Source organism: Eretmochelys imbricata, chromosome 18, assembly GCF_965152235.1.
Source record: "Eretmochelys imbricata isolate rEreImb1 chromosome 18, rEreImb1.hap1, whole genome shotgun sequence".
NCBI classification, from domain to species: domain Eukaryota; kingdom Metazoa; phylum Chordata; order Testudines; family Cheloniidae; genus Eretmochelys; species Eretmochelys imbricata.
This window is the reverse complement of record NC_135589.1, coordinates 15310540-15335210: the sequence shown is the minus strand read 5'-3', so window position 1 is coordinate 15335210 and position 24671 is coordinate 15310540. Positions and strand designations below refer to the sequence as shown.

The window sequence follows — 24671 nt, the reverse complement described above, 5'->3', positions numbered from 1 at the left end:
CGCAAAGTGAGGCTGTGGCAGAGGTGGGAAAGGAGCCAAGGTCTCCTAGCCTGAAGTCCAGGGCCTTCTCCACTAGACCATCCTTCCAGCTGTGTGTCAAAGGAGGAGGAGCCAAGACTCAACCAGCCAGGACACCCAGGAATGGCCCAGCTGGAGGAATTAGCAGAGAGAAAGATCTAGCAGCCCAGCCATCCCTGGCTATTGTCCTGCCTCCATCAGAACAGCTGGCTGCAACATCCCACGTCCCACAATACTGAACGGGGCTTGGCTCACCCCACACTGCTGGGCGCTCTGGTGAAACACAGCAGGCCCAATTCCCCATGACAGGTCCAAGCTGCCCCCTGCCCCTCGACACCCTGCCATTTTAGTAGTGGAGCTCGTCAGTGTTTTGAGATGTGTCAGTCAATCTTCCCTGGGAAGCCCCAGCCTGTGACAAGCGTTAGACTCAACTGGCCCAATCCTCAGCTGGCCTATATCAATGGAGCTGGATTGACATCACTTGGGCTATACTGACTCCCACCAGGTAAGGATCCGGCCCGGTATAATTAACATGGAAGATGAGCAAGCACGGAGGGAGACAGATTTAACCCCACAGCTGCCTTGGGGCGGGGGAGAACCCCAACCCCTCCCAGAAGCTGGCGAAGGAGTCTGACAGCAGGGGCACATTGTACAGAAGTAGTAACCGCTCTCTGGTGAAAGGGCCGCATCATGTATCACCAGGACAAACAAGACTCCTCTCCAGGTGCTGGGACACGATTGCTGTAGGGCCTGGGAATCAGGTTCAGAATCAGCTGAACCAGAGATGAACTGCGGCATGGTTACCCGATTAAAGTAAGCCCTGTTCATTTTGGCTGCTAGATCCAACGGCCCCACTGGGGTTTTGCTTAGGGGCCATGCTAGCTGCTTAAAGCTAGGGCTACTGCAGATCTGCCCCACATTCCACTCATCACCTGTGGTGGGTCTGGCCCCGGTGCCTGCTAAGGGGAGCGCTGCCTGGCTGTTTTCACTCCCACTCCCCCGGCTCCTTGGAGGAGCACCACAAACCAATGGGCGAGGGGCCAGAGCCAAGGGGTCCTGGAGTTAACCCCCTCCACCCTTCCTTCCACTCCTTGGTCCCCTTCCGTGCCACACCAGCAGCTAACATGGCTAGGGGCCTGTTCTGGCGAGGCAACGCCCCCTCCATAGCGGGGGCCCTCCCACCCATTCGGAGAGCCCAAAGCGGAGCCTCAAAGCCAGCGCTAGGGCACTTCGATCTAGAGAACAGATCCCCACCGCCAGCGGGCCAGTGAGCGCCCCCCAGCCCAGCAGCCATGGGGCACGTACTTGAGCACAGCTGCTCCTTTGCCCAGGTCGTATCTGTATTCCAGGTAGCCATCGTGCAAGGCCAGAGAGATAAAGTCCCCTTTGCCGTCCGTCTTCTGCCCGTTGTAGAAGATCATGCCGCTGGGGTTCCGGGCCAGGAACACGACCTCCATGGACACCTCGTCCCTGAGGGAGAGAGGGCATGAGTGCCGCCCTCCCAACCAGCCGCCCCAGGGCTATTGCCACGCGAGGCCAGGCACCGTCTCTCCCTTCGTCCCCTCTCAAGGGGCTGAGCCACAAAGTCTCTGCATCCCACCAGAGCGATGAAGAGGAGCCAGCCTGACAGCCCTCTGTTCAGCCACACAACGGGGCCAGCAGCTGGGCCAGCTTCCTCCTCCCACAGCCCCGAGGGCCTCTGGCCTGCGTGGCACAGAGCCCTTGAGGGCCAAGTCTCCCTGGGCCCATTGGCTCGGCTTGCAATGCTGTGGCTATCTGCGCGAGGGTCCTTTCCATCCTGGGACCCCCTCCCACTTAGCAGTGTGGGAAGAATGGGTCATGGGGGGTGCTGTGCCTGGGGGAGGGAGGAGAGCAACCCCCACCATCTCTCAGGAACAATCCTCAGCCCCCTTCCTATCCCAGCCACCCCAGGAGCCCTGTACCTCCTGCTCACACTTCCCCTCCCCCTCCACACTGGCTTCTCTGTAGCCGTGAAACACACTTACTGCAGCTCGCGCACAAAGGTCTGCAGCCCCCTCAGCTCCAGGTAGGAGAAGCCATTGAACTCTGGGAGGAACGGCCGGGTCTGGTCCTGCTCCATCACTGAGTCAGAAAACAAGAAGGGGTGAGATGGGAAGAGGAGAAGCCACTTGGGTCTGTGCCCCCAAGCCCTCAGCCAGGGGGGGCAAGTGCCCCCGGCACACAGAGACCCTCCCCCCCGCACTTGCCAGGCCCATCGCAGCCCACCTGCCTCGCAGAACTCCCCTTCCCGCCCCATGGGGCACTCGCACTTGGCGCCTCCCTCAGGCAGCACCAGGCAGGTGGCAGAGACGTGGCAGGGGTTGGGGTCGCATGGGTTCCTCTCATCGGCACAGGTCGGACCTAGGGGAGAAAAGCAGCACATCAGGGAGGGGTCTTGGGGCCGGGGTGAGGCTGGAAGCTCTGGGCTCACGTACAATCAGACGTGTGCGTACCAGGGAGGAATGTTTCCGGTCCCCATAGCCTACCTCTGACTGATCCATCTGGGGGCGGGCTGCACTGGCTGGGTCAGCAATGGAGTGATGTCCTTGCCTGGCACTAGGGGCAGGCCACGCTGCTGGAGGTTCTGCCTTTTGGGTCACGTAAAACCCAAGAGGCCTTGACTTATGAGCATTTATCTTTTTGTAAGAGCAGCTGGGTATTAACTCCGGAGTCCAGGTCTCAGGATTCCCCTCCAATTGGGCACTGTTGCGGCACAGTGCTACTCAGCCACCACGTCCCACCCCAGAGGTGGCTGCATTCCAGCGGCAGGTGGGGACACGATCACCTAAGCATGGGATCTCTTCAGGTGGGCGAAGGGGACTCATGATTTAGGCCACCCCCAGGGCAGCCCTGCCTCCCAGTGTCATTCCCCCAGCTTCTCACCTGTGTAGCCTTTGAGACACTGGCAATGGAACATCTCGGCCTCCCTGACGTGGCAGATGGCGCCATGGTGGCAGGGGTTGGGGTGGCAGGGGTTGTTACCGCACTCGCCCACCGCGCTGCCGTACAGCACGTCGCTGCCCTTCTCCCGCAGGTCGTACAGCTGGTTGTTCACATCCAGAAGGCGGATGCAGCCCCTCAGGCCGGCGGTGGCTGACGTGCGATCTGCCACCCTGAAGGGACGGGAGGGCGGCGCTCAGGAGAGACAGCTGGGCCAGGGCATGAAGGGCCGTGTGCACCTAGTAGCCTGGCTTTGGCTGGGCTCATTTGCAGACTCCAGGCCAGGATCCTCCCCTCCAAGCCCGCTCCCCCCTCTGCCCAGGAGAAGGGACTCCCCCCCAGCCCTCTGAGCTCCGAGAGCCGCCTGCCTCTAACATCGCCCCAGATTTTGCTCCAAAGAGGATTCAGGTGCTGGCCTTAACCCCACCTTTTCCCTCTAAGGATGCACTGCCAGAAGCCACCAGCAGGGAGTGCTAGGACCCCAGGAGCAGCAGTTCTGCAGGGGAAGCTAAGTCCACCCACTACTCACGCAGCCATCTGGTCTTCCGGCACCCCTCCGATGAACAGATCTGTATCAAGGTTCAGCCCGTCGGTACCACTGGGGCTCTCTCCGTTCACATGGGGCTCCCCGTCCACCGACAGCATGCCATTACGGCGGTTCCGGTTCACCACCAGCTGGTGCCACTTGCCAGGCTCCACGGGCACCTTGCTGGTGATTATGCCTGTACCAGATCCTGTGTTGAACCTGAAATGGAGGAGGGGGGCAGTGGGCTTGAGGTGGCGTCGTGGCTATTGCTGTGTCTGAACTGCAGGGAAAGTGGTGCTTGGGACAGCTTCTCAGTTAGATGCTGCAACCACATCCCAGCTGCCACTTTCCACCACAGAGGTGGCTGCATTTCAGTGGTGGGTGATGTGATCTTTGTACACACCAGACAGGCTCTGGAATCTAAGGGTAGGCAAATTGGACTCATTACATAGGCCTCCCCTGAGGAACGCCCCTGAATCTGCAGGGCCCCCGGCCACTGTTTCATTTCAAACAGAATTTCCATTTTGGCTTTTGAAACCCCCAACATGTACAGGGTTTGATTTCTGGATTCTCCTTTCTCTCCATCCTTTTCCAGTAGAAAACAGGGATTAGAAAAAGGGGTAGAGCACAATCTCCCAAAATCAACCCCCCAAAAATGTTCAGGTTTTGAAAACCAAATGTTTTCATTGGGTTTTGCTGAAAACCTGGTTGGTTGGTTGGGTTTTTTTGGAGAACTGTTTGTTTCCTTCAAGACCCCTTTTATTTTTTTGGTCCTTCTGATCTTAACAACTGGATCACTAATGCCCAATTCTTCCACCCACCACTCCGGACTCTGGAGCTGGCTGGGTACAAACCCCTGCTCCTGCAGCTGTCCAGTGCTTTGCATCCCATCAGCCCCCAAAGGGGTGTTCCTGTAGGAGGCAAAACCTTGCTGGGCCAGGGTAGAAGCCACCACCTGCCCCAGTGACACCTGGGCACTTTTAAAGAGGAGGCTGTCCAGCTGCAGTCAGATGACCTGGAGAGCTGGGAGCTGGCGAGGCTATGCGGAGAGCTCGGTCTGAGGACAGCTTGGCTGGGAGGCACCCTGGACAGAGGGGCCTGCGTGGTAAAAAGAGACAGACGAATCTGTGCTTTCAATGACTGAGCGATCCATGGAACGTCCCGGGGAGTTGGATCCCTGCTCACGCAGCCAGGCTGCTCCGCTCCCTTCCCCGCTGAGGGGGGAGGGCCCAGGCGGATGGCTAGGGACACCCACCTGAGCTCCACGAAGCTGCTGACCAGCGCCAGGGAGATGAAGTCCTTGCCCCGGCTCTGCCCGTTGTACAGCAGCAGCCCGCTGAGCTCAGAGGCCCGGAACTCTATGGCGATGCGCACCGTGTGGTAGGCCTTCATCATCTTGAAGGCCAGGTAGGACTTCCCGCCGAAGGCAGGGATGAAGTACCTGATGGCTGTGAGCACAGACGGAGAGAGGACGGGGTGCGGCGGGAGAGAGCGAGAGAGAGAGAGAGACAACCCTTGACGTGAGTCCGAGAGCACCACCCTCTCTGCACGTCCGGGGAAGGGGTCAGAGAGGGAACGGGCATGCTAGGCCCCACCCCAAGTCATTGTGGGATCAGTCCCCTCCACCATCCTCCTTGGTCATTTACCAGCCTAGTGCTCAACGCCCCCAAGTGATGGGGCTTCCATAGAGCGATGACTCCACAGCCTTGTAAATCTCACTGTTCCATCACCCCCCAGATATTTACCTCATGTTTCCTCTTGTTCGATTTCACCCCTTTGCTCCCAGCTAGACCCATGCGGATGCCCCTCAGTTCTCTTCCCTCCAGGTCGGATACGCCTTTCTCACACTCAGACAGGTGCCCCGTCCCCCCGAGCTGTGTGCATCGTTCCTCATAACCCAGCCCCTCTAACCTTTGGATCATTTTTCTCTCTTCTCCCTGAATCCCACACGACAGAGCTATATTTATCACCCCAGTCCTTATTTAGTGCAGCTGAGATTTTCAAAGGGATCTGGATGGCCAATTCCCATTAACATTAACAGGCCTGGATATCCACATGCAAAGGCGGCTTTGAAAGCCTCAGCTTTTGACATTCGGGGCAATAATTTCCAGGAATCAACACTTTACAGTCCCATCCTGCACCCCAGCCCGACCCTGATTCGCGATTCTGAGCTGTCAGCGAACGGGAACTGCTTCGGTCGCAGGATGTAGCCAGTTTGGAGTAGGTTGATGAGCGGCACAGAGGGCTGGGGGATAGTTCCTGAACCCCCCCAGGTGCATCCACTGTGATACAAGAGAACACTTTGAGCTGTCACTGTGCTAGACCGCACCCAGCATTCATTGGCCTCTGAGGCTGAGAACAGCATGTTGCACTAGTTGGTATGACCCGCCCAGAGCTCACAATCCTCATGTGGCAGGGCACTAGTGCATCACTGACTAGGGTCAGGAAGAATTTACTGTCGGACGCTTTGCCTCACTAAGGCTGTCGTATTTCTAAGGGGTGCCTTACATGGGGGTGTCATGCCCGTTTTGAACAGAAGCAAGACCTGGGCCTAAAGGGACCACTGGCCTGTTCCAGTGTGGCATTTCTAGCCTCCTCCAGCCTGCAGTGCCGCTGTAGGGGCAGAGGGAGAGAAAAGATGGTTTTGAATTTGGGCCTGATTTGTAAAGACAATGAGCGGCCAATTCACAGAATCGCAGAAGTGTAGGACTGGAAGGGACCTCGAGAGGTCGTCTAGAATCCGGATCACTGTTATTCACTGGGAACCATGGGGCTGTGTCTGCCCCCCGACCCTCCATCTCCAGCTGGAGTCACGGGGGGAGCTCCTGGGGCGTAGCACCTCACAATCAGGCCCCCTGGCATTCATTCACTGCTCCCCACAGACAGGGAGCCACCTACATTTCTCGCAGACCGCTCCCCCTTTCCCTGCCGGGCAGCTGCAGGTAAACTCCTTCCCGTCATCCTCGCAGGTGCCGCCATGCAGGCAGGGGTGGGAGTCACAGGGCCGGGCCGGCTTCTTGGTGGCGAGGGGCTGGCGCGTGGGCTTCCTCCGGGTGGTGGCCGGCACAGTGGTGGTGGGTCTCCTGGTGGTGGCGGGCCCTGCCATCTTGGTGCTGGGCCTCTCCATGGCCTCCGGGGGCAGGACGTGGGCAGCGGTGGGGGCAGTAAACCTCCGGGTGGTGATAGGAGCCATGGTGGTGGCAGTTGTGGTGGTGGTGGTGGTGGTGAAGAGCCTGGGAATCCAGTCTGAAACACAGCAAGGGGGGGATTGGTCCTCAGGAGGAACCTGGCACCCAGCTGGCATCCCCAGGGAAGGTAGGGGGCTGGGAGCCGGATTCCTGGGTTTAATTTCCAGCTTTCAGAGTGAGGAAAGTTTCATCAGAGCGGCAAGGTGCCTAGGAGTCGGGACTCCTGGGTTCTACTCCTACCTCTGGAAGTGCTGTCTAGGGATTAGAGTGTGTGAAGCTCGCTCAGGACTCCTGGGTTCTATTCCTAGCTCTGACAATGAACTCAGGCTAGACAATTTGCCTACCCGTGCCTCAGTTTCCCCACCTGTAACATGAGATTAATAGTTTTTCAGGGCTGCTGTGGGGCTGAGCCTTGATCCCGATCCTTCCCACCCCTTTACAAGGGTTGGTTCATTCAGGAAGTAGCATCCTCTGCCCTCCATTGGGCCTGGATGAACCACTGCAAGGGATGACGGCCGAAGAACCGTCTACTCCACCGCATTGAAAGGCTGGAGAAAAAGGGCTCAGCCGCCCCATTGCCCCCTCTCTCCCCATCGCTTTCCCCTCCGACTAGCAGCCCTTCCTTGGGGATCAGGAGACTCGCTCCATGAGCTGGCAGGTGAGTGGCTTTAGCAGCTCTCTAGCCTATCTGGGGTGTTTGCAGAGTGGCTGTCACTGATGTGCGTCAGTGCTAATTACACTAAATATGCTCTCTAATCAAACTGAACTGCCCCTGACATCAATACTGGCTTGTGCTTCGCTATTCTCCGGCAGGTCAATAGGAAATCGATTGTTCAGGCCCATGGGGCTGCCCGGCTGTCTCCCCCGGCCTCGCGGTTACCATAGCGGTGGGGCGTTTGACGATTTTGTGGGCACTCAAGCCCTGTGACCTGAGCCCTTGTGCTGCAGCATCACATGGCATCCGACCTCATGGGGGTGCAGGGGGCAAGACGATTGCTGGGGGTTGCAGGGGGTGGTGTGGGAGAGCAGATTACAGTGTGGGGGTTTCTGTTCCGTACACAGGCAGTAGGAGAAAAAATGGAGACAAGGGCCAGACCCCCAGCTGGTATAAATCAACCCTCAAGGGAGCTGCCCAGATTCACGTCGGCCAAGGATCTGACCTGACAGTGAACTGGGGTCCGGATGTGATTTTTTGGGCTAAGGGAGTCCAGCGGTTCCCAAGGAGCCAAGCTGCACAAAATGCAGCCCCCAGCGTGTCCCGGAGACCAGCACCACCCTGGCAAAACCGAGCGTTCCGGTCTCTGCGGACGAAACGTCCTCCGGAGGACAAGGTGCATTGGATGGGCTCCAGCCAAAGAGGAAAAGGACCAGCCGAGGACAGAAGCAAGGAGGACAAGAGAGAGCAAGTGACACAGGCAGACCGAGGGCGCAAAGCGCTCACCAAAGTCCATGAATTTGATGTGTTCCTGCTGAGGCTTCTTCACGAGGATGGGCCTCCTCTTGGAGGCCTTGATCTGCTTCAGCAGGGCCCTCTGCACATCAGCTGCTGTGTAGGAGGTGGCTGCTCGCACCCAGGAGGAAGAAGGGAAAGGCACAGAGTGAGGACAGGGTAGCTCTCGCCGGCCTTCCCTTTCATGCCATCCCCTTGAAGCATCCGATGCTTTTCATTCCCTTCCCTTCCCCGCCGCAGCCCCACAGCCCTCCCCCGGCGCGCCTGCTGCATTTGCTGAACAAAAGACTAGGCGTTCGGTGGTTTTAACGAGGCCCTTTCCTGCCTAGCTCGTGAGATTTCCTTGGGTTTGTGGCCGCTCCAGCCCTCCCCGCCCCAGGCTCTCTCGCCCCGCACCGCCAGGGAGTATCGGCAGAGATCCGAGAGGGTGGCTCTCACCTGGGTCAAAGTGGGACTCCACAATGACACGGACCGTGCTGCTCTGGCCCAGGTCTCGCACCCGGATGCTCTTGAAATCCCTCTTCACATCGGAGTTCCGGAAAAGCTCGTCCAGCTGGTTGGCCAAGGGGGAGAAACATAAAGCAAGGGAGTCGGACTGGGGCATGGACTTAGGGTGCCCACGCCTCCTTTCGGCCTCAGGAGCCTGGCCTACCCAAGCCCAGCAGTCCCTGTTCCCACCTCCCCACCTTCTGGGTTCCATATCTGAGCCTCTGCTTACTATGAATAGGAGCAGCAGGATTATACTAGCGTGCTGGCCCTAACTGAGATCGGGGGGGCCCCTCCTTGTGCCAGGCTCTGCGCAGACACCCCCCCCCCCCCCCACAAATGAACTCGCACCCCCTCCTCCATTGTGCCAGGTGCTGCACAGACCCCTGATCAAGATCAGCCCCTTCCACCCCCTCCTGCCCCACATTATGCCAGACACCAAGCAGAGCCCCCTGACTGAGATCAGGCCACCAACATTGTGCTGGGCAATGTGCAGACCCCTGACCAAGATTGGGACTCCATTTTGCAAGGCATTGAGCAGACCTGACTGACTGAGATCAGGCCCCTGTTGTGCTGGGTGTGACACAGACCCCTGTCCGAGATCCCCCCGACACCTCCCCTCCCATGCCGGGCACTGTGCAGACATTTGGGGAGAGAGAGAGTCCCACCCTGACGAGCTCACCATGGACGGTAAACAGAAGACAGATAAGGGTGGGGAACAGGGAATATCTGTATGCCCACTTCACAGGTGGGGAACGGAGACAGGAAAGCCAGATTTACTAAGGTATTTAGGCGCCGAAAGACGCAGATTGGCACCTACCAGCATTTTTAAAAGCACCTAAGCCAGTTCGGTGCTCAACTCCCACACCCCACTGAACCCCTAGCTACATCTTTAGGCACCTAAATACCTCTGAAAGTCTGTCCTTGAGAGTTGGAGCATCTCGCACAGGGTCACCCGGGGAGTTTGTGGCAGCACTGGGAATAGCTCCGAGTCCCAGCTCAATGCCTTAACACAGGCTTCCATCTGTCCCTCACCCCGGCTGGATCCAAGCCCCGCACTCTTTCACTTCAGCCAGAGGGCAAGGACACAAGTGTGTCCTAAAGGAAAGGGTGTCCATGGGGTTCTCTACGCTAGGGAATTTCCTCTTCTCCCCGCCCCCCACCCCAGATAGGTCCTAATATCTCCATGTGTTAAAGGGGCATACCAATAGTCACGCAAACACGCCAGTTGCTAAGGGAATGAAGGATGACTGATGCACAGGACCGGGTTTTAGTCTTGGCTCAGCCACAAACATACTATGCGACAAATGACACCTACCCATTCTGTGCCTCGGTTTCCCCATCTGTAAAATGGGGGTGATGAAATCTACCCCCTGAGAGGTGGCGAGGATTAAGGTATTTTGAGATCCCCAGATGGAAGCCTCTATCGCAATGCAAAATACTGTTACATGTAGCTGCATGAACCCATATGCCAAGTGCACGTCTACTTATGTAATTGTACCAAGCACTTGCCAAATTCCTAAGTACCACCCGGAACAGCGTCTGAATGCTAACTACGTTGGTTCCATTCATATGGATGCTGTGCATTTGCTGTGCCACACAGCAGTCTGCAGCACGATACTGCTCCTCTGTCTCACCCGCTGCCTAGCACATCTATGGGGCCAAGCGCTCGCCTGAGAGCTGGCAAAGGCAGAGGGAGCAGTGCGCTTGCAGCGTTTGACCTTTACAAGTCTTGAAAAAGCAGGGAACTGGATTTACAAGCGCGACTTCCCGAGGTGTCTGGGAGAGTCTGGTGGAGCTAAGCATGGAGCAGAGACACAGGGCTGGGACAGCCGCTTTTCTAGGGCGTCTTTCATTAACACACATACACTTATAGCAACTGAGAGGCCCAAAGCAACACCCCTTAGCCAAGCAGCCTCACGCTTCCGATCCATGGAAGCTCTTGAGCTTGGGGGTTTTCAAAGTTTGCTTCCAACGTTGGGGTTTAAGCCTATCTCTAATTATAACAACACAGAGCAAACTTTATCCGAGGATCTCAAAGAACTTGACATAGGCGGCAAGTTCTTATTGTTCCCATTTTATAGATAGTAACACTGAAGCACAGAGGAGTGTGTGCATAGGGGAGTGTGTCTTACCCAAGGGCACATGGGGCTTCACTGGCACAGCCAGGAATATTAGCCAGGTCTCAGACCAGTTCTCCCATCCACCAGAAAGCTCTCCCCCACTGTATTAACGCTAGGAAAGTACATCCCAGTGAATGCGCTCTGGACACATTCCAGTGCCAGGTCTCCCCATTAGCCGCTTTGCCTCACGTGGAGGGAGTGGGCAGAGAAGGGTTGCCATTGGAACACTGTCATTGCCACAGTCAGGTACCTTGTAGACACCCGGCAATGCTGAAGGGGTGCGTCGGACACATATTCACTCAGCGTGTGTGAGATCCCCGGGCCCACTCAAGGCCAGTCCATAGAGACAGATGAGCCGCGTTGCTTGCAGCAGTTAAGAGAGATTCTCTGTTAGCTCCCGTGTCAGAGGCGTGTGTTCTTGGAGCCAAAAGTCACGAGTTCTATTCCCCACGTGCTACACAAGGCTGTTACATTTACCCTCGTAGAGCAGCTTAATGAAGGATACCTAACCGTCACACTCTGAGCCAAGGAGGATAGTTCCTCCCTTTCGCCAAATGCAGGGCCAACGCTCCCAGGGCAACCAACTCACCGCGCTCTCGATGCTCCTGGCCGTTTCCCCAAAGAGCTCTGATTTGGGGTCAGCCATCTCAGGCGTGTAGAACAGCTCCTGGCCCTCCACCTCCTCCAAGATGAGGACTCCCTGGAAGACTTTGGTGGCTATGGGAAGGTGGGGCAATCAAAAAGAAACAAGACAGACTTGTTTAGCTGGCTAGCTGGAAGGGGGTTGGCAGCAAACAGCTGAGCGGAGCGTTCAGTCCCTGGCGGGGGTGGATGGTAGTGTGTGGGTAGTGCCAGGGCTTGGGTTAGTTTTGATGGCTATGGAGGATTAGTATCTGAGGTTGCTGGAGCAGGTGGGTCAGATGGCAAAAACCAGGCTAGAGATGGCAGCTTTTACCATACGGTTTCCTCTGAACTCTGGCCCGGATAGCAGCCCCCCTGGACCGGCTGGGTAACAAGAGAAAGACGTTAGCCAGAGCAGGACACAATCAATAAGGCAGGATCAGATATGTGCATGCAACACAAAGAGGCAGCTGAGGGAGTCCATAGGTAACCAGGTCCCCTGGCAAGGAGAATTCCCTGGCTGGGGGAGGGAACCGGGGAGCCTGTTTGTAGGTTCTGGGGATCTGTAGTCTGACGCTTCCTGCAGGGTTTCCACCGAGCCACCCAGAAATCAGAGGAAGGGGACGGAAACAGCAAGGAGCCCTGCAAAGGGGGACTCCCCCGCCCCCAGAGAGCCCCATGGGGGTGCACAGGGAGCTGCAGGAAGCAACCCTCCTGGCACTGGCGTTAGTACATGGAGGGATTGCACCCCCTTATGGGGGTGGGGGTACTGTATGCAAAGAGAAGGGGGCATCCCACTGGAAACCCCACCGCAGGGAGTGTCGGGGGTGGGGGGGTGCCCACACCAAGCAGAACCTTGGGAGAAACCCACCTGGAACGTGCCTGGGGCGGGGAACTGGTTTGCTAGGCTCGGGAGCAGGACGACAAGGGCCCGTATCAGGAGCATGTGCTTGGGGCTCCGGAGATGCGCAAACCGCACTGAGTGCCCCAGTTCTCATGCCTTCCGGACGCAGGACGAGTTCAGCAGGAAACTCTCAGAGTCTCTCACTCAGCGAGACAGGAGCCGCACAGACTGCCGGGGGGCAGAACACGAAGGAAAGAGAAGCTCCCAGGAGCCTTGGCCGTAACCCCACACGGCCATGGTAGAGACACTGAGCCACCGGCTGCTCGCCGGAAACCAGAAGGTCGTTAGCCAGAGATGAAACGGAAACCCAGGCAGCACCCCTTCTCTCCTCGCTACCACCAGGACCAGCTCTAATCACCCCATCACGCCTCAAAACCTGGGCAAAGACACGGGCCAGGGAGGTCACTAGACCAGGCTATTTCACGTACGATAGTCCCAGGCCATGTGGGCCTACGTAGATCAAAACGAGCACCTACAACTCCAGCCAACAGGCTGCCAGTGAAGATCTGGGAGCCAGACCCCCTGCCAAACAAGCGGGCAGCAGCTCCCCGCACCAGCCGTCGCTCCGTGTAGCGGGACTGTGCTCTAGTCTAGAGGGGACAGTAGCTTTCAATCCCTTACCACCAAGGTGGAGCTCAAGAGATTTTCTGTCGCCCACCCCCCGACTCGTGGGGCAGACACTCACCCGGGCAGTTGCTTCCTTCTGCATCAACAGCTGCCGTCTTGCCATCCGAGCAGCATCCCAGAGGGGAGTTATAACACGTTGCTCTTTCAATGGCGGGGGTGGATGTCACTTGGCTCTCCTCTGGCTCCTCTTCCCCTGCATGGCATTAGGGGCCACATGGGCATGTTACAGCCCTGGCGAGAGGCAGGACCCCCTCCAACCCCATCACGAGGTGGGACGCTCCTCCGGCCCTGGCACAGCCCCGGTGAGAGGTGGGACCCCTTCCAGCCCCGGTGAGAGGTGGGACTCCCTTCCCCCCTCCGGCCCTGTCACAGCCCTGGCAAGAGGCGGGACCCCCCTCACCCTCAGTTCCTGTCACAGCCCCGGCAAGAGGCCCCATCAGACCCAGTCAGCAGTCGCTGCGCTCAGCCTGGTGGCCTGTGGGAGATGGACGGGCAGGTGACCCTCCAGGTGTTAGCAGATAGCCCTCCTCACTACTAAAGCCCCCTTGGTGTGCTGAGAAGCCCCGGGCTGAACGGGCCACGGAGACTGGACTAACATCTCCCACCACAAGGCGGCCCCTGCTGCAGGTGAGCAAGGAGGCAGGTTGTCGGTGCGGCACTGGGGACCAGAGGCCTCCTACTTGTGCTGAAGGAGATCCTCCCTCCCCTACCCCAAGGCCACCTAGGCAACATCTTTCGCCAGCACCCACCTCCTGTCTCACCCTGGCTTCGCAGCTCCCAGGCAGATGTTGCAACCAGCCTTTAAGGAGGTCTGGGCTGGGAGCTGCGTGGTGATGCTATCACCGCGCCCTGGCACTGTGATCGTTTGGGCAGCACCAGCTCCACGCAGGGCCCGCCAGCCAGAACAGCTGCTAAGGAGGAAGCAGAAGTGGCGGGAGCAGGGGCTCGGAGACCACACGACGGCAACACGATTGAACCGGAGCAGAGGACACTTACCGGCAGAGCCAGCCCCGCTGGCTTCCTGGTCCCCACTGATGCCCAGTTCTGGGTCACCGCTGCCTTCTGCGCTGCCAGACTCTGAGTACGCGGGTTGGGGGGTGGCCAGGACCACAGGAGCGGTGGAGAGGGGGCGGATGGTGGTCCTGCGGATCCCCTGGGTAGTCCAGGTGGTGGTAGCTGGCCGGGCAGTGGTCAACCGTACCGTGGCAGGCTGGCTTCTAGGAATGGGCCTGGCTTCAAACAGCAGGGAACTCGTGGCTGTCTCCGTGGGGTCAGGGGCCTGGGTGGTAAGCCTTAGAGGTGGGGGGTGGAGGAGCTTGTCCAGGGGCAGCGTGGGCAATGGCTTGGGCTGCACGGTGTGACTCACGTGGGTGATGGATTCTGAAGGAGCAGCAAGAGGAGGCGGTTAGAGGGACGGACTGGACAGGAGCCATGGATCCCATCCTCTGGGAGGCAGGGCTGGGTCTATGGGGGAGGGACAGAGGGAGGCAGTCAGAGATCGTGCCCAGCGGCATAATAAAATCACAGAAACGTAGGACTGGAAGGGACCTCAACAGGTCATTTAGTCCAGTCCCTGCACTGAGGCAGGACTAAGTATTACCTAGCCCATCCCTGACTGCTGTTTGTCTAACCTGCTCTTACAAACCTCCCATGATGGAGATTCCACAACCTCTCTGGGCAATTTGTTCCAGCGCTTAACTACCCTGACAGTTGGGAAGTCTTCCTAATGTCTAACCTAAATCTCCCTTGCTGCAATTTAAGCCCACTGCTTCTTGTCCTGTTCTCAGTGGATAAGGAGAACGATTTATCGCCCTCCTCTTTGTAACAACCTTTTACGTACTTGAAGACTATCATCAGGTCCCCGCTCAGTCTTCTCTTCCCTAGACTAAACAATCCCAGATTTTCAATCTTTCCTCATAGGTCATGTTTTTAGACCTTTAATCACCTTTCTTGCTCTCCTCTGGACTTTCTCTAATTTGTTCACATCTTCCCCGAAGCCTGGTGCCCAGAACTGGACACAATACTCCAGTTGAGGCCTTATCAGTGCTGAGTAGAGTGGAAAAATTACTTCTCATGTCTTGCTTACAATTCTCTTGCTAATACATCCCAGAATGATGTTTGCTTTTTTTTTTTTTTGCAACTGCATCACATTGACTCATATTTAGTTGGTGAACCGCTATAAGCCCCAGATCCTTTTCCGCGGTACTCCTCCCTAAGCAGGCATTCCCCAGTTTGTATTTGTAGAATTGACTATTCCTTCCAAAGTGTAGTACGTTGCATTTATCCTTATTGAATTTCATCCTATTTACTTCAGACCATTTCTCCAGTTTGTCAAGATCATTTTGAATTCTAATCCTGTCCTCCAAAGCACTTGCAACCCCTCCCAACTTGGTATCGTTGGCAAGCTTTGTCAGTGTACTCTCTATACCATTACCCAAATCATTTATGAAGATATTGAATAGAACTGGACTCATGACAAATCCCTACGGGGCACCACTCAATATGCCCTTCCAGCTTGACTGTGAACCATTGATAACTACTCTCTGAGTACGCTTTTCCTACTAGTTGTGCATCCACCTTATAGTAGGTTTGTCTAGGCTATATTTCCCTAGTTTGCTTATGAGAAGGCCATGTGAGGCAGTATCAAAAGCCTTACTAATGTATCACAACTACCACTTCCCCCTTACCCACAAGGCTTTTTATCTTGTCGTAGAAGGATACTAGGCTGTTTTGACATGATTTGTTCTTGGCAAATTCATGCTGAACGGTACTTATCACCTTATTATTGTCTAGGTGCTTAGTCATGCCGAGAGGAGTGGGCTAAGCACTGCCCATATGTGCCTGTCCGGAGTGGTAGATAGGGGAGAGACTCACCATGGCACTGCCCAACATGCTTCACCTTGATGACCTGCCCCTGCCGGCATGCAATGGTCTTCAGCTGGCACTGGTCACCATAGGTCACACCGTCAGAGCCACAGACCTGGGAAGGGCAAGGGAGAGTGGGGGCAGCTGGAGAGATTGGAGAGGCAGCTGGAGAGATTGCCAGCTCCTCTCATCATCCCCTCCGTAAAACAGAGCCCACCTGAGACATGGGTTTCTCCTCCCCCCACCACCCATGACGCAGGCCCCCCCCCGTGCAAAATAAACCTCCCTCTTTAAATGGTCAATGAACGGTTAAAGGCCAGGGAGACTCCTGTTTGTGTCTCACTGCTGGGAGGAGACCGTAGGGGACAAATCCCAAAAGGAGGAGCCCAGAGGCACCCTGTGAGGCTATCTGAAAAATCCCTCCTTTGACACCTGGCAACATATCATCTCTCTTTGCACGCTGAGCGAAGCCGGGCTGCCTCCTCCTTTTACCTTGGTCATGTTGGCCTCCACGCACAGCGGGGACGGGCACTCGCAGTGGGCAAAGCCACTGACCTCCACGCATGACGCCCCGAACTCGCAGCTCATCTCGCGGCAGGACTTTGGCGCAGAGGGATCTGAGGGTGAGAGGAAGGAAAAAGACGCACATGCGGGTGATACACATATGAGGTGTCCCTCTACTCCAGTCGTGGATGCAAAACAAAACACATCAGCAGAATGCAGTGGTAGCCACGTACCCGTTAGCCAGTACATCACAACTGACCCAAGATTTCTTCAGAAAGGAAAAACAGCCACTGGCTAAGTGGCTTCCTCGCCTCACCTTTCTCGCAGCCAGTCATCCCCAGCTTGCTTCCATTGGGGCACTGGTTGCATTTCATGCCGGTGATGCCAGTCTTGCAAGAGCACAGTCCAGTCATCTGTTCACAGTCGTCACGCACCGAGCCCACCGGGTCACAGTTACAAGCTTGGCAAGGAGGCAGCAGGGAGGAAAGGAACAAACATTGCCACGTTTTAGAACGCGAGCCTTCCCCTTTTTGGTGCCTTCCACCAGAAGAGCTGAGCACCTGCGCATGCCAATGAATTCAACTTCCCTACCCCCCTGTTGCATTAATTTCAATAGAATAAACGGCCCCAGAGTCAACAATTAAAGCCTTTGAAATGTACAGTGTTAAATAAGGCTTGCATTTTAAGATTGTCCCTTATTCCCTTCCCTTTTAGCCGGAGAGAGTTTTTAGAGGGAACACCCCGCCTCCCACCCGCCATTTGACAGTCTTTTCGATGGTATTAAAGACAGGAATAACTGTCCTTTCTGAGGAAAAGGGAAGAAGTTAGTTTAAATAGGCTGGAACTGCTGCTGCTGTTGTTAAAGTCTGATCCTGTGTCTTGAAGACAAACCAAGGCAAACCCACTTCAAAGGGGAGAAAAGAGAACAGCAAAGATGAGAAATGCAGCTTCTGCCTCTGGCTCCCCTGCAATCTAACTGCCGGAAAAACCCGGGCACAGCACACACTGTCCCTTGGACACCTGGCAAACTTGTACCAGCACTGGGCTGTTGAGGGCATTGCCTTTAGCTGCCTCCCTGGTCACAGTTTTAAAGTAGTGATGCAAAACTGGCAGCCTTGGCTGGCTAAGCCAGACTCTGATTAGCCAGAAGGAAAAAGGAGAGGGAGAGGAAAGAAAAGAAATTCAGTGGGGAAGGACAAAGTTTCCCTCCAAAGTCCCTTTTGGGGATCCCCAAAGGGGAGTGATGGGTGGAACACCCCTTCCTCTCATTATTTCGTACACCACTTCGGCTTAATTCCCTGCACGCCAATTTGGGTCCATTGCTTTCCAGTCTCACACTTCTCCCATTTACCAGGCATGATCTCCTCACAATCCTTGAGTTCTGCCAAGGACATTTTGTTCGGACTAATTCAGTCTCCCTTTCGCTAGGGGCAGAATCAGGAAAAGAATCCAGGAGTCCTGATTCCCGTACTACTCTCTAATCCCTACACTGTACTTCCCAAAGGAGGAATAGAACCCAGGCGTACTGGATCCCAAGTCTCCTGTTCCTACCGTTAGATTCATGGAGCCTCATTCTCTTTAACACTAAGGTCATTTTGGAAATTCCGTTTACCTTAACTGCAAGTCTCCACAGCCAGCACTGTGTACAGGGCCCTTATGGCAAGTCAGAGTCTGGCCACAGATTCTAAGGTGAGAAGGGGCCATCATGAGCATCTAGTCTGACCTCCTCCATAGCACAGGCCAGAGATTATATCCAGTAATTCCTGCACTGAGCCCATATCTTGTGGTCGAGCTAGAGGGGATCTTTTAGAAGAAACATCCTATCTCGATTTAAAGACACCGAGTGGTGGAGAATTAACCACAGCCCTTGGGTAGCTGTTCCAATTACCTTCTCCGTTAAACTGGCATTCTATTTCCAGTCTGAACTTTTCTGGCATCACCTCCCAGCGACTGTGTCTATGTTTAGACAAACACGGAGTGGAACCCAGGAGTCCTGACCACCCAGGCCTGTGCTTGAATCAATAAAGCTTCCTGCATCCTGTTTAACTGCATGTCGTCGTAAAATGTGAGTTTGCAATCCCAGAGCCTGAGACTCGTATTCAATCCCTTGACCTAAGACCAGATGGAAGCATGACACACGTCTATCCCTCCGGAGAGAGAGAGTGCTATAATTTCAGAGAGTGAGAAAGACAGAATCACATCTCTATTGTCTGCAATTTCCTCCAAATAAGTCTTCTTTCCCTGACCAGTCTATCCTCTTCCCATTTGGCACGTATCGATTTTCTGGCTCGTGTCTCCAATGGAGCTTGAAATTAACATGGCTTTTTTTGTTTACTTCCTTGTTTGTACAGGGGCATTGCTGGTGATGTTGGCGCAGATTTGGGAATCGGCCGTGCAGACTCTGACAGGGATTCAGGGGAGCGTCTGATGTTCCCTTGCAATGGACTGGGCAGCCAGCCTGCCGAATCCTGTGCTAGACCAATTCCATGTCACCCCAGACAGTAGAGACAATCCTTTCCCCTGAGTGTGATTTCACACCTGCGTCTGATGCAGCAGCATTGGGGAGTGCTTGGCACCAGTTTGGAGACACGTTCCCATAGCGCTAGCCTCTGAGAGAACTGCAGAAATACCAAGAGTCTGGGCCTTGTATGGTGTTGTTTAAGGAGGCCTGTGCTTGGATCTCCTCCTGCAAGTGGGATCTAGTTGAGGTCTGGTGCGAATCAGGTCAAGATCTCTCACTGGGAGATAGTCTAATCCTAGGTGTTTCCTGTTTTTGTGGTAGGGCAGCAGGAGAAGGGTAAACACGAGTGGTCAGTGGGTTCCTCTTCCCCGGCACCCCCCGGTACTCACGGGTGCAGCCGCTCTTGCTGTCCGTGACTATCCCGCGGAAGTTCCAGAAGCCAGGTTCACAGCGGTCGCACTTCAGTCCCCCCACCCCCGGCTTGCAGGAGCACTGGCCGGTGGTGGGGTCGCAGGCCCCCCCATACGAGCCGTAGGGGTAACATTGACAGGTGCCTGAGAGGGTCAAAGAGAGCAAACCCTCAATCCCATTAGCAGCAAGCAGCAAGGGTCTGGAATAGGAGGGGGCTTAACTTGCCTGTATGAGCCAATCTGATCTGCTCAGCTGAGGCAGTAATGCATTCCTGGGGCGGGTACCAGGACGCTGATCAATGTATCCTCCCTCTGCCCCTACCAAACCTCTTCCCCTTCAAATCCCCCATTGACCAGGGGGCCATCTTAAAACCTTCAAGCTACTCCTGCTCACTTTACTTGCATCTATCGTTCCTCTCTCTTTCTAAAATGAGGGAGGAGATCCAGAGAATGAGAGAGACGCCACTATATTCCTGGGAAGCAGGGGTGAGAGGGATGGATAATCCCATAATATCTGGGGTGAGAGGGCAGAGAGCGGGCAGGAAAGGGAGGAGAGACCAGCAGTTGTTGTGTCCCACCTCCTCCACTTCCCAGGATTGAGCAAGAGCCATAAGGGGAAATCATTATCTCCAGACCCAGCTGTGTGGAATAAATAAAGTCACTCGCATCAGGTGATTACATTTGGATTTATGCTCCCGTCGCCAACTCAAGGGCAAGGGTAGAATAGAAGGGGAAGGGAAGTTGGACACAGAGCAAGCCAATCAATCCGGGTGGTTTCCTCGGGGAGCGATACCATGCGGGAATCCAGAAGGAGGGGTGAGGCCCCAGCCAAGGTTGGGGGGCGGTCACTGACCCAGAGGATGACGATTATAATTTGTACTGCAGGAACACTTAGGAGCCCCAGTCACAAAACAAGACCCCACTGTGCTGGGTGCTGAACAAACACAGAACAGAACGACAGTCCCTGCCCCAAGGAGACAAGAGACAACTGGTGCATACAGACAGACCCATGGCGTAGCACAAGGAATCAATGGGACCATGCCGTCGGGGTGGTGGGGGGCGGGGGAGGGAAGGAGGGGCTTGCCACACCTGCTCTCTAAATGGCTGTCCAGTGTTTTGCAGGCCCAGAAACACTGGCACTGATTTACCGAGTTGCCGGGGTTGGGGGGGGAGTCAATCCCCATTCTTCCCAGGCCCCACCCCCACTCCACCCCTTCCTCCAAGCCCCCACCCTGCCCCGCCTCTACCCACCCCACCTCTTTTCGCCTCCCCCCGGCACCTATGCCTGGAGGCAAAGAAGAGTTTGCGGAAGGACAATGAGGTGGCTTTGTGGGTGGTTATGGGGAACTCTGAGCAAGGGGCAGCCTGGGGGAAAGCAGGACGGGGTTCCTTTGAGAACCTCACGAGTGGGCGATGAAGGCTGGGATCACTGGCTGAGCAGAGGCGAAAGTCAGCTTGCCAGCCCAAGTGGTGCCATGTGCTGGCCCCTTTGGGCTGAAGCCCACCTGCGGTGACCCCGCGCCATGAGAGCTCTGCCGCGACGAGGGTGCTGTCAGAACACTGCTGCTTATTAAATTATACGGCACATTAAATGATGCTAAATCCCCATCAAGCGTGCATTAGCCAGGCCCATACATGGCTTTAACTATATTTCCGCAGTTTAATGTGCTTTCCTAACAGTCGGTCACAGCCTCAGCTGTTAATATAAGGCTAATGCCTTTCCGAACATGCCTTCTTTGAAAGCCCTGACTTCAGTAATAATTTAATAAATATTAATGACGCATTCATCAACGCAGCCTCCTGAGAAGCGGAGTCACCTCTCAGTCAGCCCTGGCGTGGGCTGCCAAGGATCTACGGGGCGGGAGGATGTGGATCTGCCTCGTAGTCTGGGGCCAGGGCTGGAGCCAATCTGTGCCCAGCTCAGCCCCAGAACTAGCCCCGAACTCCCTGCAAGATGCCCTCGGGAAGGGCTCACCGCTGGGAGCACTGAGCACCCTCAGCTCCCAATAATGTGGGGGCTCAGCCCCAGGCCAGCTCAGGCTCTAAGAAACGTCTGTTCCCATCCAAAAATGGGACAGGCGGCGGAGCAGTGCTGCTAACCGTCTTTGAGCTGCCACCTGGCGAGCAACCCAGAGAAAACAAACAAGGCCACCACTTGCCAAGGCCTTCCTGAGCTTGGCTCCACCAGGAGCCAGCTGCCATCTGCACAGGACACGAAAGCTTGCGCCGGGTTCGGTCCTTGCCCAGAGAGGGAGGGAGGTTTGGGGCATTCAGTTCAGAGCAACCCTCTGGCATTGCTCCCCGCATAGATTTAGAGCAGCTTGTGAACCGGAAGCGTATAGAAAACGAGAGGCGCTGGGAATTGAGAAGGCAAAGGGGGTGTGCTGGTCTCTCTCTGTTTGTGGGTGGGCGTGCTCCGGACTGCGGGCTCTGGAGACATCTGGAGGCTCTGGTATGTTTAGTGGAGGAACTGGAAGGAGCAGCTATGCTATGGGAGAGCTTCTCAGCCTGGGGGTTGCCAACAGACTTTTGGGGGAGCTTCTCCCCACCCTCCCTTTCCCATGGCTAGATGGGACAGAGACTCCAAAACTTCTGTTACAACCTGGGAGAAGGGCGTGGAAAAGGCGAAGACCCCCTGCTCTACAGGGTCAGGCAGAAGAGTAATCCTCTGTAGAGGAGGTTTCCCCATTATCTGCCGTCTGGATCTCCACACTGTCCCCGACAAGGGAGTCACAATCCAGGACCCCTCGTCTGTTACAAAAGATTCCCCCCAAGCCCCACGGTTCACTCACTCGGGCAGCCAGCTGAGCCCACGCCGAGGGCCACGGTTGTATTGTCTGGACAACATCCATATATGGTCTGGCTGCAGTGCAGAACCTGGAGTGGCGGGGAAGGCGTTCCAGTGACTACGGAGAGAGGGAGGGACACAGGTCACACCTTGGGCAGACGGGGAACTGCAGCTGTAACTGGGCTACAGCAGGGCAATATAACAAATGCATGGGATCCGGGCAGATGTGTCTGTCCATGTCCTCCCTGCACAAACACCCTTGGTCTCTGCCCTGCATTAGGGCAGGGACACTGATTCCAGGCCCTCCCCAGTGCAAGAAGGAGCATGCAAACAGATGCACAAAACGGCTCAGCTGCTGCATTGGTAGCAACAAACTAATGCTGGCCCTGCCCGCAATGCAGGCTGATCCAGCCGTGGTCCCAAACGCAAGGCGGAGGAGCCCCCTATGCTGCGGGGAAGGGAGCAGCTGAAGGCTGATGCAGCCCCTGCTAGCCCGGGGTCTGAATCCCCGCATTGGTCAGCGTGACAGAATGCTAGGAGACCAGAGCTGACCCAGTACTCTGGTCACTGCAGTACTAGCCAGTCCCGCCCTGGAGTATCTTTAATTGAGGGGGATGGGTGATTAGGCAAGAGGCTGAGGAGCTAATGAGAACAATCCCATCAGCTGGGAACAGTTCAAGGACAGGAAGGAAGTGCAAGGGGGGAGGCTGGCAGGGGCCAGGGGATGCAGAATCCCAGGAGGGTGAGATCTTGCCTTCTCCCTCCCTGGAGAGCAGGCCAAGGGGAAGTTTACTACTGATTGCATGTGGCTGCATGAGGCTGTACTGGCGACCTGGCAGAGGGGACCCAATAAATAACACATGGTGTTTATCAACTCAAAAGTCTCCAGCCTGTTTGTGGTGACCCAAAGGGCGGAGGAGAAGGGACCCTGTTGCCGTCCCAGACAAAAGGCAGAGGAGCATGGGATGCCATGGGGCAGGAGCTGGCTAAAGGCCAATACCTGCTCTTGCCCGGGTCCGAACCTCAGTGGGGACTCACCACGGCAGGCTCCTTGGCTGGTGACGTAGAGGTCCTGGTGTTTCTCGCAGCGTGTCTTCTTGAGCTCACACTCGTTGGCATAGGTCACACCATCAGAGCCGCACACCTGCTCGGAGGATGGGTGTGGGGGAGGAAGAGAGATCACTGTCTGCAGCCTGCAATGTGCAGAGAGCTGTCTCCCCATCTCAGCAATGGAGAGCCCCCCGGGGTGCCCCCATCCCCAGGCCAGTGCTGGGCAGGGAAGCTGGAATTCTGAATCCGGCACTAACCAATTCTGCCTGGGTGGAATAACGGCTACTAAGGGAGACGGGCCGGGTGCCAGCCCGCAGCACCCAGGATGCAGCATGGGTCCCTCAGCCCTGGCAATGGGAAAGGCATCTAGTCACACCTCTGACCAGTGCAAGGGCTGGCTGTGCTGGAGAGGTCCCCCTGAGACGAGGGGGATGAGGGAAGATCCCTACAGACCAGTAGGGATACAACAAGAACTGAGTGGGACTTCCTCCCAAACTCAAATGGGTTCTGTGAGTCTGGGACAGCTTGGGGGAACTTCTCCCCCCAACCTGCCCGCTAGGATTTCCACAGCCCCTCCCAGCTGTGGCCAAGGTTAGAAGAGCGGCAATACCCCGAGCCAGGCTGGGCTTGTGAGACCTCCAGCCTGAGGGGCTGCAGAGACCTCAGCAAAGCGCCCCTCACTAGGCTGAGCTCTCTTCCAGAGCCAGGGGCGGGTGGGCAGGGGGAATTACCGGGTTGCGTGGCACAGCCAGGCAGGTGAAGTCACACACACAGCGGTCGTCCTCCACGTCCTCGTCCCACGAGCCCCCGTATTGCCGGCAGCGGTCCTGTTCGCACTCGTTATCATCCCCAGAGCCTGAGCCCCCCGAGCCACACTCTGCACAGGAAAGGAGGGGACCCTGAGCCAGGGGGACCCTGGAGGCTGACTGCTCCTAGGCCACACCTGGCCCTCCGAGAGCAGCAGGACCCTCCTCCCACAGGACAGAGCATCCAGCCCCGCAGGAGGATGGAATACAGCCACGTGGCCAGTAACAAGGGCACATCTCTTTGCAAGGTTCCTTGAAGACGGGCTCAAGGCTCCACCTGTATTGGCTTGGCGAGCAAAAGCTCAGAGCTCACGTCTAACTCGGATGGCTACCTGGGATCAGACACAGAGGAGCCCCACGCACAGTATGAATAGCAGCCAGCTGGCTTCACAACGGTTTAACTCCCCCTTCTCTAACCCAGCTTCTCCCCCCACGCTGCAGCAGGCAAATGGATTCCTTCTGCTCGGATAAGCACAGAGACCTGGGTGGTTTTGGTTTTCAGTTGGAAGTCCAGCCAGGCAGATTACCGGCTTGGCAGAGAGACACTTAATGCGCTGTATGTCAACCCAGCTCCCCAACCAACCACGAGACGCTCAGCGCTCTGGCAGCAAGAGAGAGATGTTGATTTCAAAGGCTTTAAAAAAAAAACAACCTGCCCCCTTTTTATGGAGTGATCAAAGGATGGGAGCTGACGTTACACAGAGAATTATTTAAGCTCTTCTCTCGGAAGGACAGCAACCTGAAATTCCCTGGGGAGGACTGTGATCAAACGCCATGTTATGTCTTCCACTCTCCCTAGCCCTGCCACAGCACTCCAGCCCTATCTGGCTAAACTACATGAGCAATGAGCTAGGCGGTCTTAGCTGACAGAGTTAACACATTG

General features: G+C 56.0%; 1 protein-coding gene across 1 annotated transcript in view; it reads right to left on the bottom strand.

The window, feature by feature from the left end:
- AGRN (agrin) overlaps positions 1 to 24671 on the bottom strand; it is a 221439-nt gene that overhangs the window by 18181 nt on the left and 178587 nt on the right. The window contains exons 12-30 of the mRNA XM_077837287.1: positions 23714 to 23859; positions 22971 to 23076; positions 21937 to 22050; positions 19124 to 19288; positions 16590 to 16733; positions 16262 to 16386; positions 15779 to 15884; positions 13901 to 14284; positions 12963 to 13097; positions 11342 to 11469; positions 8582 to 8696; positions 8135 to 8254; positions 6404 to 6751; positions 4761 to 4953; positions 3509 to 3724; positions 2923 to 3152; positions 2266 to 2400; positions 2025 to 2121; positions 1324 to 1488 (exon numbers count right to left, since the gene is read on the bottom strand). Coding sequence (XP_077693413.1) covers positions 1324 to 1488; positions 2025 to 2121; positions 2266 to 2400; positions 2923 to 3152; positions 3509 to 3724; positions 4761 to 4953; positions 6404 to 6751; positions 8135 to 8254; positions 8582 to 8696; positions 11342 to 11469; positions 12963 to 13097; positions 13901 to 14284; positions 15779 to 15884; positions 16262 to 16386; positions 16590 to 16733; positions 19124 to 19288; positions 21937 to 22050; positions 22971 to 23076; positions 23714 to 23859 — 3172 coding nt within the window. The remainder of the gene's footprint in view (positions 1 to 1323; positions 1489 to 2024; positions 2122 to 2265; positions 2401 to 2922; positions 3153 to 3508; positions 3725 to 4760; positions 4954 to 6403; positions 6752 to 8134; positions 8255 to 8581; positions 8697 to 11341; positions 11470 to 12962; positions 13098 to 13900; positions 14285 to 15778; positions 15885 to 16261; positions 16387 to 16589; positions 16734 to 19123; positions 19289 to 21936; positions 22051 to 22970; positions 23077 to 23713; positions 23860 to 24671) is intronic.